Source organism: Neoarius graeffei, chromosome 26 (assembly GCF_027579695.1).
Source record: "Neoarius graeffei isolate fNeoGra1 chromosome 26, fNeoGra1.pri, whole genome shotgun sequence".
NCBI classification, from domain to species: Eukaryota; Metazoa; Chordata; class Actinopteri; order Siluriformes; family Ariidae; genus Neoarius; species Neoarius graeffei.
The window spans coordinates 24,261,476-24,278,430 of record NC_083594.1 but is presented as its reverse complement, the minus strand read 5'-3'; the positions used below and the strand labels follow the sequence as shown (position 1 = coordinate 24,278,430).

The 16,955-nt window shown below is 38.6% G+C and overlaps 1 protein-coding gene across 3 annotated transcripts in view; it reads right to left on the bottom strand.

Annotated features, from left to right (window-relative positions):
- Nucleotides 1–533: 533 nt before the first annotated feature.
- nisch (nischarin) overlaps nucleotides 534–16,955 on the bottom strand; it is a 107,061-nt gene continuing 90,639 nt past the window's right edge. For all 3 annotated transcript variants that reach the window (XM_060910929.1, XM_060910930.1, XM_060910931.1), the window contains 3 exons: nucleotides 16,217–16,345; nucleotides 13,468–13,629; nucleotides 534–6,708 (listed from right to left, as the gene is read on the bottom strand). In XM_060910929.1, coding sequence (XP_060766912.1) covers nucleotides 6,095–6,708; nucleotides 13,468–13,629; nucleotides 16,217–16,345 — 905 coding nt within the window. In that variant the 3' untranslated portion in view covers nucleotides 534–6,094. The remainder of the gene's footprint in view (nucleotides 6,709–13,467; nucleotides 13,630–16,216; nucleotides 16,346–16,955) is intronic.

The window sequence follows — 16,955 nt, the reverse complement described above, 5'->3', positions numbered from 1 at the left end:
TCATCTGACCTATTACGACAGCCGTGAATACAACAGGTGTGCACCATTACTAGCTTTAAATAGTAGTAATGTAACTATAAATGTAAATAATATATAAATGAATGTAACTTGCACGCTACAATGTGTGCTCAGTGACCCATACGGTAAGCTAGCCCTCCAAGATGGCCGCCACCAAGGAATCCCCGACTCTGTGACGTCATGTGAAAACTATCTATACCAGCGTCTTTCTTAAAAGTTCAAATGTTTTCAGATAGAAGCACTCTGAGCAGTGGCACAACAAGGCGTTGCTCTGAAAAAAGCAGCACTTTTTTTTCTCTAGTTGATCTTCATTGGTAACAACTGGGGGGGGAGACCCTGGTGCTCAGGGAGGAAGGAAAAAAAATTTCTGAACACTCACCCCAAGTTTTACATCTCTGACTTTTAGTCTCCAAAATTCAAATGGGAGAAAAAGAATAAGAGAAACCATACTAAAACAATAGGGTTCCAGAAATTTGAGATTGAAGAATAAATAACAGTCCAGTAATGCATTGAAATTGTAATGTAAAATTATACCATTTTATTTTCATTAATTGATGGGTGAGAGATGTTCTGTGAGTAGCCTCTTTTTCGACACTGGTTATTACTGAATGGGAGTTCATTTCCAGTAATTGTGGGTAAGTACATAAAGTTATGGTTAAAAATCCCCCCCCCCCCCAAAAAAAAATCCCTGTGGTTTTAATATACATACAATCCATTTCATTTAGATATTATCAGTTATAGTCTGATTTTCACATGAGAGCATAGTGTTACAGTATTTCAGATTTCTCAGTTAAAAAAAACAAGTTGTAATTTTATTTCTTTAACCGAATTCACACATGTATTACAGATTTTTTTCCTTCACTGTAGCACCTTGAGTATAATTTGAGCTTGACATTGTGTAATACAAGTATATGACAGTTTATTAAGTGGACCTACTTCAATGGCCATTTAAAAAATAAAACCGCACACACCATAACTACAGTTGTGGTCAGAAGTTTACATACATGCACATGAATATCAGTATTGGGCTTTCAGTGGCTTCTCTGAACAGTTCTTTTTCTGTGGCAGAATCATTGTACAACACATACACTCACTGGCCACTTCATTAGGTACATCCATACATCAGTTTTATGCAGTAGTCTAATCAGCCAATCCCTTGAGAGCAGCACAATCATGCAGATATAAATGAAGAGATTTGTTAATGTTCACTTCAAACATCAGAATGGGGAAAATTGTGGCATGGGCAGGGTGGTGTTAGATGGAGTGGTTTGAGTATTTCAGAAACTGCTGATCTGGGGTTCTCACACAGTCTCTAGAGTTTACACAGAATGGTGCAAAATACAAAACACTTTGAATGAGCAACGGTTCTGTGGGTGGAAACACCTTGTTGACAAGATGTCAGAGGAAAATGGACAGATTGGTTTGAGCTGCCAGGAAGGATATAGTAACTCACTCTTTACAACCATGGTGAACAGAGAAGCATCTCAGTATGCAACAGCAGACCACTACATTGGGTTCCGCTCCTGCCAGCCAAGAACAGGAATCTTGGAATCAAGATTAAGTTCCTATTAAACTGGCTGGTGAGGATCTTTAATTTGGGGGGGGGGGGGGGGGGAACCAAGAATTTGGTGCCCAAGTTTTAATTTATTTTGGGTTTTCTGAACACAACAAAGGGTCAAAATTTTACATACGGGGTCAAAGATATACATCCATCCATTTAGATTGAGTGGTGTAGGAAGTTCCAAAATCTCTTAACTTCCTGTTAGTGATTGACTGACCACAATTTTTCTGTGCCAACAAAAAAAAAAGGGTTTGTTTGACAGCACTCATTGGGAAAGTCCAAAGACCTCAGTACAGATCTGAGAAAGCGGACAATAGATTTACACAATTCAAGATGTCTCTTGGAGCAATTTCTAAACAACTGCAGAATCCAGGATCATCAGTTTAAACAATTGTATGCAAGTACAAGTTATTGGGAGGTGTAGCCACTTTTCCAAGCCACTTTGCTGGAAGAAAATCCAAACTGTGACCTTCAGCTGAGAGGAAATTGGTTCAGATGGTCAGGAACAACCCAAAAACCAGCAAGACACAGGTCTACCATGAGCTGGAAGCTGATGGAACACTGTCTATAGTCAAGCAAGTTTTACATCACCATGGACTGAGAAGCTGCCGTCCAAAAAAGAAGCCCCTGCTCCAAAATCGACACCTTCAAGCTTGGCTAAAGTTTGCAGCTGACCATATGGACAAAGAAAAAGTCTTCTGAAGAGACATTTTATGGTCAGATGAGGCAAAGATTGAGTTATATGGCCACAATGACCAGAGATATAGCATGGTGGTGGTAGCATCATGCTCTGGGGCTGTTTTGCTGCCAGTTGAACTGGTGCATTGCACAAAGTGGATAGAATAATGAAGGAAAACTACCTCAGAGTTCTTCAGCATAACCTCAAACCATCAGAAACTTGGATACAATTGGGTGTTCCAATAGGGCAATAACCCCAATTATACATCAAAGCTGATTATGGAATGGCGGCACGGTGGTGAAGTGGTTAGCGCTGTTGCCTCACAGCAAGAAGGTCCGGGTTCGAGCCCTGTGGCCGGCGAGGGCCTTTCTGTGTGGAGTTTGCATGTTCTCCCCGTGTCTGCGTGGGTTTCCTCCAGGTGCTCCGGTTTCCCCCACAGTCCAAAGACATGCAGGTTAGGTTAACTGGTGACTCTAAATTGACCGTAGGTGTGAATGTGAGTGTGAATGGTTGTCTGTGTCTATGTGTCAGCCCTGTGATGACCTGTCCAGGGTGTACCCCGCCTTTTGCCCATAGTCAGCTGGGATAGGCTCCAGCTTGCCTGCAACCCTGTAGAACAGGATAAAGCGGCTAGAGATGATGAGATGAGATGATTATGGAATGGATAAAGCAGGGTAACATTAAGCTTAAACTCAGTCCTGACCTCAATCCTATTGAAAATATATGGTCTGTGCTTAAAAGTAAGCTCTGTGCCAGGAAATATACAAATTTAATTGAACTCTGCCAAGAAGAGTGGTCAAATATCCAACTGGAATTTTGCCAGAAGCTTAGTGATTGCTACCAAATGCATCTTGTCAAGGTGAAACCTACCAAGGGACATTTAACCAAGTATTAAGTTGCTGTATGTATATATTTTTTGAGCCTGTACATATAATTGTAACCATGTGTTATCAGAAAACCCAAAATAACTAAGTTTGTGCACCAAATTCATAATTTAATAATATAAATTGCATTATATGCTAAACCTTTTTTTATATTAAAGATGCATGTTGTACAATCATTCTGCCACAGAAAAACAGTTCAAAGAAAATCACTGAAAGCACAATGCCATGACATGTACATAATTACATTCATGTCTGTTAGGGTGCATCAGTTGCCCTCACTTTCATAAAATCTGATGCATTTTTGTTTGGGTGTTCCTTTTCACCAATAAAGACATCCTGTAAAATTTTTTGACCATATTCAAAAGTCTAATGGTGGCACCATGAGGTTCATTTTTTGCCAAAAAATGCTTATTTTATGTTTTCGCGTAAGGTTTGAATCACAATGTTGGACTCCATTTATTGACTTCTTGTGACCCAGAGATCATGTTAAGAACCTTTGCAAGGGATTGAGAAGCATTAATGTGATTCATAATACATTTGTATTGTTTAAAAGTAGTTGAACAATGATTCAATGAACAGCTAAAACTCAAACTCAAACTGTGCTTGATAATATATTTAGAAAATGTACTAAAAATGTGTATCTAAGATATTTGGTATACTCTATAAGGTGCCATAATGTTTCATGAAAAGTGATTGAAATTGTCAAAGTCATAAAATAGCAGCTTTTTCCATAACTTTGATCTCCTGGTGCCACTATTAAACTTTTTAATTTTGTCAAAATATTTCACGCAGTGTTTTCTTACCAAAAGGAACATAAAAACAAAAATGCATCATGATCGGAGGAACTTTTCATTTTTAGGGGGCAACTGATGCACCCTAATGTCTGTGTATGTAAACTTCTGACCACAATAGTATGTAACTAATGAAATGACAATACTGAAAATCAAGCATTCAAACAGACACATTTACATTAAAACATTTATTTTTGTAAAAAAAAGAAATAAAATCCAAACATGCATGCCAAGTTCCTAACATCCAAGGCAAATAAATGGCATAAAGTCAAATTCAGTGATGCATGAGATCCTGTAAACTTTCTTAATTGTGTAAACCACAATATACAACCCAAAATAACTCCTCAAAAAGAAAAACATATGAAACCATTCAATAATTAAAAATCAGCCAGGAACTGATGTCACTTATAATAAAATACAGCATTTAATAACACAGTCCTCTTCAGTAATTTACATTTGGTAGATTGTACACAGCAGCATATAAGATATAAGCAATGAGAGAAGAGCGAAGTTCAAAGCCTGATTAGGAAAAGAAAATACTAAGCTCACGTGGACTCTGTACACAACTTCCCAGGATGCTTTGTGTGTTGAGAGAGTTAGTAAAAATGTAACAATGTGTGCATGCGTGTGTAAGCTGGGAGGATTTTTTTCCCCCCACTTTCCTTTGTACTCCATGATAACCATATGTTTTTTGCTTCAGCTTTTGTAGCTTTAGTTTTCCCTTTGAAGGTTTTCTGTTATTCAGCTTATTTTGCAGGTCTAATAAATGGATTCAGAGCATCTGGATTATTTGAATCTTGAAAACGTTTCTTTTGTAAACAGCTGGGACTTCGTTATTAGCTGCATCTTCAATATTATGAAAAAATATTTGGGTGCCGTGACTCACCAATACTACACAAACAAAACAGTGGTGATCGATACGACCACATAATTGTAAAACAATTGATTATGTTGTCCATATCACAGGTATCATAGAGGGTAGAGCAGGGCAATAAAATAAAATTTGTAAAAAATTTAATTTTAGTTGCAAAAGAAGAAAAAAAAACCTTTAGGTAGTTTTAATAGTTGTTCAGAAAATAACCCAACAATTAAGAAGGCCATACTTGCATGACTGAGTTAACTGAAGGTGCTATAAGCTCTGTTTGGAGTATACCGGTATTTACTCAATAAATAAATTAATCTCTGTTCTCAGATTGCCAGAAATGGTTCTGTGATTAATATTAGTTTTTATAATCTTATGTCTTGGGTAGCTAGATTATCTGGCTAACTTGCAAGCCATTAAAGGTGAATTTGGTAAGATAGTCTTTACCCCCCACCACCACCCATGTTCACAAAGTTCCGCCCACAGGATCTATAAAAAAGACTGACCAGCACATCCAGTCACAAGCATGCTGGACCAGAAGTCAGTTTTCCAAACGGATTTTCTCAGTGAATTAATTAGGTTTTGCTATGGCCATTTAACTCACTGTTTTTTTTATTTATTACCATGTTCTTTATATTTTCCAGGTTATTTGTACAAGTATGGAAAAAATTAACTATTGCACCTTTAAGGCAAATTTGCAAGTTAGCCTTAGATAACTAGATGTGTTTAGTATAAAGTAGACTAGTAGATTAAGAACCAGAAAATCTAGCTAGCTAGTTCAGATTTAATCCTCAAGTTAGCAGGATATCCAAAACACATTGCCTGCCAAAGCTCCTTATCGGTTTCCTGGTTAAGCAGGTTCTGTTAACGATACAGTAACTAAGGCTTTCACCTCTGTAATAAAGCAATTTGTAACTGTGCACAAAAAATTTGGACATTAGTAATGCTACTGTAAATAAACTACTGACAAAAGAAATTTGGACCAATTACAGAGATCATGGATATGTCAAAATCAACAGGTTGAACTGATGTTAGACTGTTATGACCTTTCTTTATTTTTTGCTGTTTGTTTTTAAATAGTATCTCTTTTGTTAAATGTATACATTTTCACAGGTCACTGTTATGCTGGTGTGTTGTCACTTTTGACTTCGTTGACCACTAATGTCATTTTGATCATTTATGCCATATGGCCCAACCCTGTACACCTGAAGACTTCATAAAGAAAACTAAAGCTAAGCTCAGTCACCTAATAGACATTCTTTCTAGAATTTGCTTTCCCTCATTACCTTTTAGTCTCCATTAACCCGTGAGCTCCAGCGGAAGTTCCCGGCTGCACAGTGCTTCCCACTGGCGAGCCAAAAGTGAGATCAGTCTCTCCCTGCTGTCTGCACCGGGCACAAAAATACACCACTGTACTTCACTCTCAGCTCCGTCACCACCCTGCATCCGTTTCCTCTCTTTCTCATCTGAGAAATGGTCCATGGTCAGATGGCACAGCAGATCAGGCCCAGGCACGTCATCAAAGACCAGTGTGAGCGCCTGTGGGTACAGCTGGTATCCCATGAGCACACGGTCCAGGTCTCGTATCCTGCGGGCGTCTGTGAGCCTGTACTTGTCCCTCTGAGGTGGCTCTTTAGCAAACTGGGGCAACGGGTAGCTGATGTAGTCCTCATCCAGTAGGAAGACATGCGTGCTGCTCAGAACGAGGCTCTTCGGGTACAGTTCAGCCCTCACACCTGGACCACTCCGCACCTGGAAAACCAGGGCGTAGAAGAGGACGTTAAATGAGTGCGTAGGTCCCTGAGGGCCCTTCCTCTCTGCTGCGATGAAGGTCAAGTCCCCGATCTCCTCCTCACTCGGGTAGACAAACTTCACCCGGCTTGAGTGCACCAGCTCGTAGTTCTCCATTTTGCCTATTTTGGATGAAAGGTAACACACAAGTGTAATTTATATGACACTTATTTGACATGAACAAAAAGACGGCTGATGTTTCAAAAAGGAGAAAAATGAAGTGCCCTGACTCACTCTCACATTGGCAGATACCAAATCCTGTAACTTTGGTTCACCTGCATAAAGTTAAACTCCTGAACATTATTGGGTTTGCTTGACCCACATTCCTTTGGCAACTGCTGCTACTTTTCCTGCTACTGTAAATTGCCAGCTCTGGTTAAAAAGAAATGAGGTCTCGCTGTGTCATCACATCCAAAGTAAACAGGATAATCCAAGCCAAATGCAATACGGAATGTAAACTGAAAAAAATAAGCATGACCACAGTAAATTTAGGTTCCTTTAGGCTGTGCTTTAGTTCTGCTTTCACCCTGTTGTGGGCTTTCAGCATAAGCACTTACTTTAGGGTTCAGTCTACAGGGGTGTGCGCGCGCTGGCACAGGCAAAATTCATTTTTATTTCATCATGTTTGTATTTACAGCAATTTTGCTATAAAGCTGAATCTGGCTGTAAAGGGGGGAAAAATTTTCACGTCATGATGTAAATATTGCTTTATACTTATATGCTTTATGTAAATATTGCTTTTTCTTTTAATCTCTGCAAATAATGCAGTGATAGCCATGTAACAATTCACGATTTGATTTTCCCCATGATATTTTTGAAAAATATTTGAAATTTTTACGACCAAAAAAAAGCAACATTTATATCATATTCTTTATCAACTTAAAGATTTTGTTAAATTAAAAACACACATCAAAAAAAAATTTATTTTATAAAAAAATTTATGTATATATAAAAATTTATATAATTTACACACACACACACACACACACACACACACACACGATTCCCAAAAAAGTTGGGGCAAAGTACAAATTGTAAATAAAAACGGAATGCAATGATGTGGAAGTTTCAAAATTCCATATTTTATTCAGAATAGAACATAGATGACATATCAAATGTTTAACCTGAGAAAATGCATCATTTAAAGAGGAAAGATTAGGTGATTTTAAATTTCATGACAACACATCTCAAAAAAGTTGGGACAAGGCCATGTTTACCACTGTGAGACATCCCCTTTTCTCTTTACAACAGTCTGTAAACGTCTGGGGACTGAGGAGACAAGTTGCTCAAGTTTAGGGATAGGAATGTTAACCCATTCTTGTCTAATGTAGGATTCTAGTTGCTCAACTGTCTTAGGTCTTTTTTGTCGCATCTTCCGTTTTATGATGCGCCAAATGTTTTCTATGGGTGAAAGATCTGGACTGCAGGCTGGCCAGTTCAGTACCCGGACCCTTCTTCTACGCAGCCATTATGCTGTAATTGATGCAGTATGTGGTTTGGCATTGTCATGTTGGAAAATGCAAGGTCTTCCCTGAAAGAGACGTCGTCTGGATGGGAGCATATGTTGCTCTAGAACCTGGATATACCTTTCAGCATTGATGGTGTCTTTCCAGATGTGTAAGCTGCCCATGCCACACGCAGTAATGCAACCCCATACCATCAGAGATGCAGGCTTCTGAACTGAGCGCTGATAACAACTTGGGGCGTCCTTCTCCACTTTAGTCCGAATGACACGGCATCCCTGATTTCCATAAAGAACTTCAAATTTTGATTCGTCTGACCACAGAACAGTTTTCCACTTTGCCACAGTCCATTTTAAATGAGCCTTGGCCCAGAGAAGATGTCTGCGCTTCTGGATCATGTTTAGATACGGCTTCTTCTTTGAACTATAGAGTTTTAGCTGGCAACGGCGGATGGCATGGTGAATTGTGTTCACAGATAATGTTCTCTGGAAATATTCCTGAGCCCCTTTTGTGATTTCCAATACAGAAGCATGCCTGTATGTGATGCAGTGCCATCTAAGGGCCCGAAGATCACGGGCACCCAGTATGGTTTTCCGGCCTTGACCCTTATGCAGAGATTCTTCCAGATTATCTGAATCTTTTGATATTATGCACTGTAGATGATATGTTCAAACTCTTTGCAATTTTACACTGTCGAACTCCTTTCTGATATTGCTCCACCATTTGTCGGCGCAGAATTAGGGGGATTGGTGATCCTCTTCCCATCTTTACTTCTGAGAGCCGCTGCCACTCCAAGATGCTCTTTTTATACCCAGTCATGTTAATGACCTATTGCCAATTGACCTAATGAGTTGCAATTTGGTCCTCCAGCTGTTCCTTTTTTGTACCTTTAACTTTTCCAGCCTCTTATTGCCCCTGTCCCAACTTTTTTGAGATGTGTTGCTGTCATGAAATTTCAAATGAGCCAATATTTGGCATGAAATTTCAAAATGCCTCACTTTCGACATTTGATATGTTGTCTATGTTCTATTGTGAATACAATATCAGTTTTTGAGATTTGTAAATTATTGCATTCCGTTCTTATTTACAATTTGTACTTTGTCCCTACTTTTTTGGAATCGGGGTTGTGTGTGTATATACAGTTGTGCTCAAAATAATAGCAGTGTCTTTAAAAAGGCGAGTAAATGTCAAAATTCTTCAAATAAATTGTACTTTAATGAACACAAATGCATTGGGCATACTGCACATTCTATTTCAAAGCAAGAAAATTGGAAAAAGTAATTACATTTCATAATATTTCACAGAAAGTCAAGAAATGTAATGTTCAAAAAAATAGCAGTGTTGACATCTTTCTTTGGAAACTCAAAAATGTACCATACAAACCAAGAAATTCTTGAAAATTCAACTTTGCTGAGTATCCTAAACTAATATTTTGTTGCATAACCATGGTTTCTGATAACTGCTTCGCATCTGTGGTGCATGGAGTCGACCAACTTCTGGCAACGGTCAACAGGTATTGCAGCCCAGGTCAATTGTACTACGTTCCACAATTCCTCTGCATTTCTTGCTTTTGCCTCATGAACAGCATTTTTTATGTCAGCCCACAAGTTTTCTATGGGATTGAGGTCCGGGGATTGTGCTGGCCACTCCATTAGTTGGATGCTGTTTGTCTGGAACCATGATTTTGCTCGCTTGCTGGTGTGTTTGGGGTCATTGTCTTGTTGAAACACCCACTTCAAAGGCATTTCCTTTTCAGCATATGGCAACATGACTTCTTCCAGTATCTTGATGTACTCAAACTGATCCATGATCCCTGGTATGCGGTAAATAGGACCAACACCGTAGTATGAAAAACATCCCCATATCATGATGCTTGCACCACCATGCTTAACAGTCTTCACTGTGTACTGTGGCTTGAATTCTGTGTTTGCAGGACGTCTGACAAACTGTCTGTGACCCTTAGACCCAAAAAGAACAATCTTACTTTCATCTGTCCACAAAATATTACGCCATTTCTTTTCAGGCCAGTCAATGTGTTCTTTGGCAAATTGTAGCCGCTTCAGCACGTCTTTTCTTTAACAATGGGACTTTGCGGGGGCTTCTTGCTGGTAGATTGGCTTCACATAGACATCGTCTGATTGTACCAGTACTCACAGGCAAGTTTAGATCTTCTTTGATCCTCCTGGAGCTGATCATTGGCTGAGCCTTTGCCAGTTTGGTTATTCTCTGATCCATTCGAGTTGTTGTTTTGTCTTTTTCTTCCTCGTCTTTCTGGTTTTGGCTGCCATTTTAAAGCGTTTGATATCATTTTAGCTGAACAGCCTATAAGTTTCTGCACTTCTTTGTAGGTTTCCCCCTCTTTTATCCATTTCTTGATTAAAAGCCGCTCTTCATCAGAACAGTGTCTTGAACGACCCATTTTACTTGGTTTTTCAGGACCAATGCAGGACAGCCAGCATATGCAATGTCAGTTGCCTTGATACTTAAATAAGGACCACCTGTTAACACCTTTTTTTTTTTTTCACAAAATCAATGCCCTCCCTAATTGAACTCACCACTGCTATTTTTTTGAACACACCCCTTTCAGCTAATCATTCAATTTCACAGAATCAGTAGCATGCACGGCAGGCCTGTTGGGTCTGTTGGTTTTCTATACCTTTACTATACCCTCCAGAAACTTGCTTGCGGTGTAAAGGTTGAAATTTTAACAAAAACAGTGATTTATCTTGCTACTGTTGAGGGACTGCTATTATTTTGAACATAACTGTATATAAAACCCATCCCCATACACCTGTAAAGTTTGGAGTAAAATATAATAGCCTATTAACTAAAGTATTCCTTTTATGTAAAAATTTTTTTAAATGTTAATAACAACTAGGCTTTTTCCTTAATAAACTTTTATGGACATTTGTACTACAATTATTGACTTATCTAGTTTGATCGATGTCTAGGCAGATACAGCCCAAGCTCACCCACTAGTTAAGAATTCAGAAGCTGGACATAACCCCTTGTCTGTCCAGTGATCCACAGAAATAATTAGAAAGTAACAGCTGGACCACAAAGCAATCAGCAGAAAGAGCTTAGTTTTAGAATTCTGTAACCACTTGGTGGCAACTACTTTAATTTTTGCACAAACGCAGATGAAAACATAGTGAATAAGCACACAAAGTTTAAAAATTGCACATTAGTTACTTGTCTTAAATTTTATTTTATGCATCACAGATACAGGAAGAGGGGCAGCATGGTGGTGTAGTGGTTAGCGCTGTCGCCTCACAGCAAGAAGGTCCGGGTTCGAGCCCCGTGGCCGGCGAGGGCCTTTCTGTGCAGAGTTTGCGTGTTCTCCCCGTGTCCGCGTGGGTTTCCTCCGGGTGCTCCGGTTTCCCCACAATCCAAAGACATGCAGGTTAGGTTAACTGGTGACTCTAAATTTGATTGTAGGTGTGAATGTGAGTGTGAATGGTTGTCTGTGTCTATGTGTCAGCCCTGTGATGACCTGGCGACTTGTCCAGGGTGTACCCCACCTTTCGCCCGTAGTCAGCTGGGATAGGCTCCAGCTTGCCTGTGACCCTGTAGAACAGGATAAAGCAGCTACAGATGAGATGAGATACAGGAAGAGCGGCCAATTTAAGAACCTGGAGGGAGCCATACATGAGGACCAGATAGAAACTTTGAAAATCATAACTCTTGAATGAATTGTCCAAATTTGATCAAACTTCCACAAATTTGTTTCTTACAATGCTCTGTAGGAACATGGTGTATGCAGGTCTCTAGGGTTCATATTCCTTTAAAATCAAAAGGGGAAATAACTAATGGCGTAACACTTGAATTTTCTCTTTCCAATTCCACACAACACACATCCCAATACATATGAAGACTTTCGAATTGCAGATCATCCCATAAGAATGCAATGAATCTTCTCTTATACCACTTTTGATTCAAAATTCAGCAGCAGACTAGATCTACTGCCAGTAGTAAATCTAGTAGAAGACTTCTAGACTGCCACGTTTCAGTCTAAATATTTTCTGCTGTAAAAATGATTGTAAACCTTAAATCACAAAGAAAATTGTCAGGCTAATGCAACCTACCTCATAATTCCTGCATTTCTGCTGCCTTGCCCAGCTTCCACATCTCATCTTATACATGCACCACTCCCGTCAAAATCAAGAAAGTCTGCTTACGTTGTGATCTTACATTCCAATCTTTCTTCTAACTCTTTCCACAATGTGGCGCATTGAATTATTTTTTTAAACTCTTTTTGCCAAAAAGAAGAACTTTACCATGTGAATTCATAGTGCGCATGTAACAAAATGCAGAAAATTTCACTTCAAAATCATCTGCTTCTGATAACATTTACGACATTTAAATCACCATGTTGTGCTGTGTTGGGGCGAAGATGTGCAAACGTAAGGAGGCACAGGATTGGTTGTAGAAAGCAGCACATAAGGGAACCGCGATAAGACACATGTTTTCAATGAATATCTCTCATGAAATGAATTAATTTTTCACTAATTTTCATTTTTCTATTATAAGTGCAAGTTTTATCATTTTCGAGTTTCACGTGATTATCAAAATATACTTTTATACAGTATATGAATTTTTTTTTAGTTGCCAAACAGTGGTCACGCCAAAAAAACCAACAGTTTGTGTTTAGCACACAATCTGAAATAAATATTTTTTCAGCAAGTGGGACGATGTGGGAGTAAAAATGTTCCAACATGCTTTTCTATCACTGGCACTGTTTACGGGTTGTTGCCATTATTCAGCAGGTGACTGCAATTAGGTATATACAGTACCAGTCAAAAGTTTGGACACACCTACTCGTACATAGATTTTTCTGTATGTTGACCATTTTCTACATTGTAAAACAATACTAAAGACATCAAACCTATTAAATAACACATGGAAGATATCTGGAATTATATTGTAAAAAGTGTTAAAAAGATATATATATTTCTTATTTTAGATTCTTCAAAGTAGCCACCGTTTGCCTTGATCATGCTTTGCACACTATTGGCATTATCTTAACCAGCTTCATGAGCTAGTCACCTGGAATGCTTTTCAGTTAACAAGTGTGCCTCATCAAAAGTTAATTAGTGCAATTTCTTGCCTTCTTAATGCATTTGAGATCAAACAGTAAATAATAAAAATACAGTAAATAGCCCAATTCCACAACTGTAGTAAACCATATTATGTTAAGAACCGCTCAGCTAAGTAAAGAGAAACGACATCCATCATTACTTTAAGACGTGAAGTGTCTTTTAATTAATAAAAATAAAGAAAAAACATTGAATTAGAAGGTGTGTCCAAAATTTCGCCTGGTACTGTATGTTACTCAAATTCATGACACTGAACATACTAGTTTCATAAAGACTACCCTTGTAAGAAATTATACTGATTTGGCCGAGATAAATTTCCTACCTGTGCTCTTCTTGCCAAACTGTGTGTAGAAGTCTTGGTCTGAGGGTTCTGGTGAGGGTGCTTTCTCCAGCAAAGACAGCACACTCATCAGCTGCTGAAGAAAGTGGTGTGTGCTGTAGCTGTCTCTGGTCACGCATGAGATGATGTGCTCCGGAGAGGACCCTTTATAGAAGAATAAAGTAAAGAGAAAAGGAGTTGAAGAAAAGATTAACATTTAATGTCAGGTATCATCTTTTTAGCTTCAGACATTTCAACGTATATTATCAGACCTGCCAACCTTTACGCATTTTGCGTAGCAGATACGCATTTAGACATCAAACTACGCTGCTACGATTTAACACTTCAAAATACGCAAAAAGCCATTGATGGCTTTGAGTTCAAAGATCTTTAATATTCCGGTTTAACTGTCTGCATTTGCACACTAGGCAACTCGTCTATGGGTGTAACCGCATTGACCACCAACCTGTAGAGAAAAGAAGACTTCGACCAATCACAGCGCTAGTTTTAAACACTTCAAATAGGCCTAAGCTATGAGGCTAAGTGGAGAGCCGAGGAGCCGTCAAAATGAAAGTAACAAAATTGACTTTCATCCCTCTCGGTCGATCTTCATACTGTGACTGGTTTTACAAGGGAGGACGGTGCTAAACACCGTTTCAAAGGTAAATGGGCAGGGCAAGGGTATTGTGAATAAAGCAAGGACAACTGTCCTAACGTCATAGTTCAAAGCACAGTGTTCCGCCTTATCTGAAGGAAATATTTGTTCCAGCTTGTTTTGATATTTGACCCAGGCTTCTCAATCCAAAAAATATTGCATAGCCTAAAGTGAAAATATAGTAGCTTACTGACGTTTCTATCCAGTCAACCGATAGACGCGTTAAAATCTTCTGAACTAGGCTACTCGTGCATGTGAGATTCAATGAGCAGCGCACCAAGTGTTTTCACGCAAGTGTGTGTGGTGGATGATGATGTGTGTTTGTATGTGTGTGTGCCTTGCAGTTAATAATACACATGACGTCAGATGAGGATACTGACAGAGAGAGAGAGAGAGAGAGAGAGAGAGAGGGAAGCAAATCTAAAAAGAAGCGAGTCTATGCCCCTCAGAAGTTCCTAACGAAGTATCAAGATCAATGGCCATGCCTCTGCACCTCTAAACTGCCTAATCATGCGTTTTGCACAGTGTACAATTATGATTTTGACATTAGCCATCAAGGAAATACAGGTAATAATATTGCTAACATAGAAATGCTTGTATTTCTATACATAGGCCATTATTTTTTCTAAATTAGGCCAGGTCAGTGAATATGAATATTATAAAGGCTATGTTATTGGATAGGCCAGAGTAGCCTATAATTTATTTTCAGTAAATTTTTCTGTGTGGTTATCAGTTTACATTTACTAAATATTAATGTTGAAAAAATATATTTATATAGGTACTCTGGAATATTCACTTTCGATGTTTAGTGTAGCCTAGTTCGATGTTTAGTGTAGCCTAGTTCAAAGTGTAGCGAGGAGCAACAGAATCTCTTACGGTCAAAACTAAATTTATGAAAAAAGGATTTTGTGTGTTTGTGTGTGTGTGTGTGTGTGTGTGTGTGTGTGTGTGTATTTTGCAGACTGCCGGCGTCTGTTTTAAAAGACATAGGCTATAGTCCTTTGGTTTTTCTGTTATCTATACAATATAATGCTAAATGTCAAAGGGGACATAGCATGCGATTTGGGATTCTTTGTTGTTTATAATTCCCAATGTATTTAAGACACAATATGCCAAAGGCAGTACATTTATCCCTTATCTTTAAGTTTAAGGTCTGTATAAAGGACATTTTTTTGGGCACAGTTGCCTTGTGCCAAATGTCTTGGTGAAAGCATTGGAAATATATTCATGCCTTTTCATTAAAGGAGTTCTTGTTTTCTTCATAGTCTACTTGTATGTTGAATAATTAGATATGGTGGTTAGTGGGAACTCTGTGCTTAGTAATACATTGTTCACATGCTCACTCATTACAATCAATACTGATCAGCAAATGTGCCTGACCTCACGCCGTGCTGCGCTGCACCGCCGCGATAAGTTGCTACTCAAAATTTTTTTCCAAGGTTGGCAGGTATGTATTAAGTATTTTGGACCACATAAAATGTGTTTTATTTTTAACTGGAGTTGATTAAAAAAAAATCAGATCTAAATCACTGCCGTGATATCATGTAATCATGATGGGCGGTAGCCATGATGCATATACAATCATAATGGAAGCATAATTAGTGGTTCAGATTAAGCATACACTTGTCCTGGGACTGACAGGCACAGGGGCCATACCTCCTTCACTAGACTGTTGTTAAGTTATTGCATAAAATATGCTCTCATACTCAGCCTTTATCTACTACTGTTAGCTAGACGATATGTCTGTCAATATCGTGATAAATTACGTCCTAATATGCTTACCCGAGAGTATCAACAGTATCAAATTATAATCAGTACTTGCATTACAAAGCAGCAGATTAAATCTGTCCTTGTACTAATTTTTACAATTTTCTTCCTTTTCCTTGTTTTGCTTAGTTCTGGTCCACCAATTTGATTTGTCAAGCAGCGTTCCAATATCGCCCACATCTCCTAGAACCACACTGGAACATTTCACTATTTGCATCAATTCACTCATCCGCGTTCCAAACATAAAATTCCACTTCCTAGTTCAAAACGGTTAGTACAGCAGTGCAGGACACATCATCATGTACACTACTACTACTGATCTCTACTCACCCACCACTCTGAAATACTGGTCAAACAGTCCCACATTCACACTCTGCAACTCATTCAGCTTCATCACAAAGCAAAAAGAGATGAGGAAATCCGTGTCCTTGTAGTCTGATGGGTGCCAGCTCCACATCACTGCATGAAGAAATAATTTTGTCATCATTTGTATGTTGTATGAAATCACAGTTCGTAACGTGCTTCCAGGTTATCTGTGGAAACTAGAAATAAACTATGAGGGAGACACTGATTCAGAAATAGTCATTAACACCACTAAATCACTACACTTAATAAAATTGTGTCAAGTTATTCAGAATCTGAAAGATTAGCTTAAGTGGCTTCAATTACTCACATTATCATTAAGGGGCCGTCATGCAGACAAGTAGTTTGATTTATATACAGTGGGGCAAAAAAGTATTTAGTCAGTCACCAGTTGTGCAAGTTCTCCCACTTAAAAAGATGAGAGAGGCCTGTAATTTTCATCATAGGTATACCTCAACTATGAGAGACAAAATGAGGAAAAAAAAATCCAGAAAATCACATTGTCTGATTTTTAAAGAATTTATTTGCAAATTATGGTGGAAAATAAGTATTTGGTCAATAACAAAAGTTCATCTCAATGCTTTGTTATATACCCTTTGTTGGCAATGACAGAGGTCAAACATTTTCTGTAAGTCTTCACAAGGTTTTCACACACTGTTGCTGGTATTTTGGCTCATTCCTCCATGCAGATCTCCTCTAGAGCAGT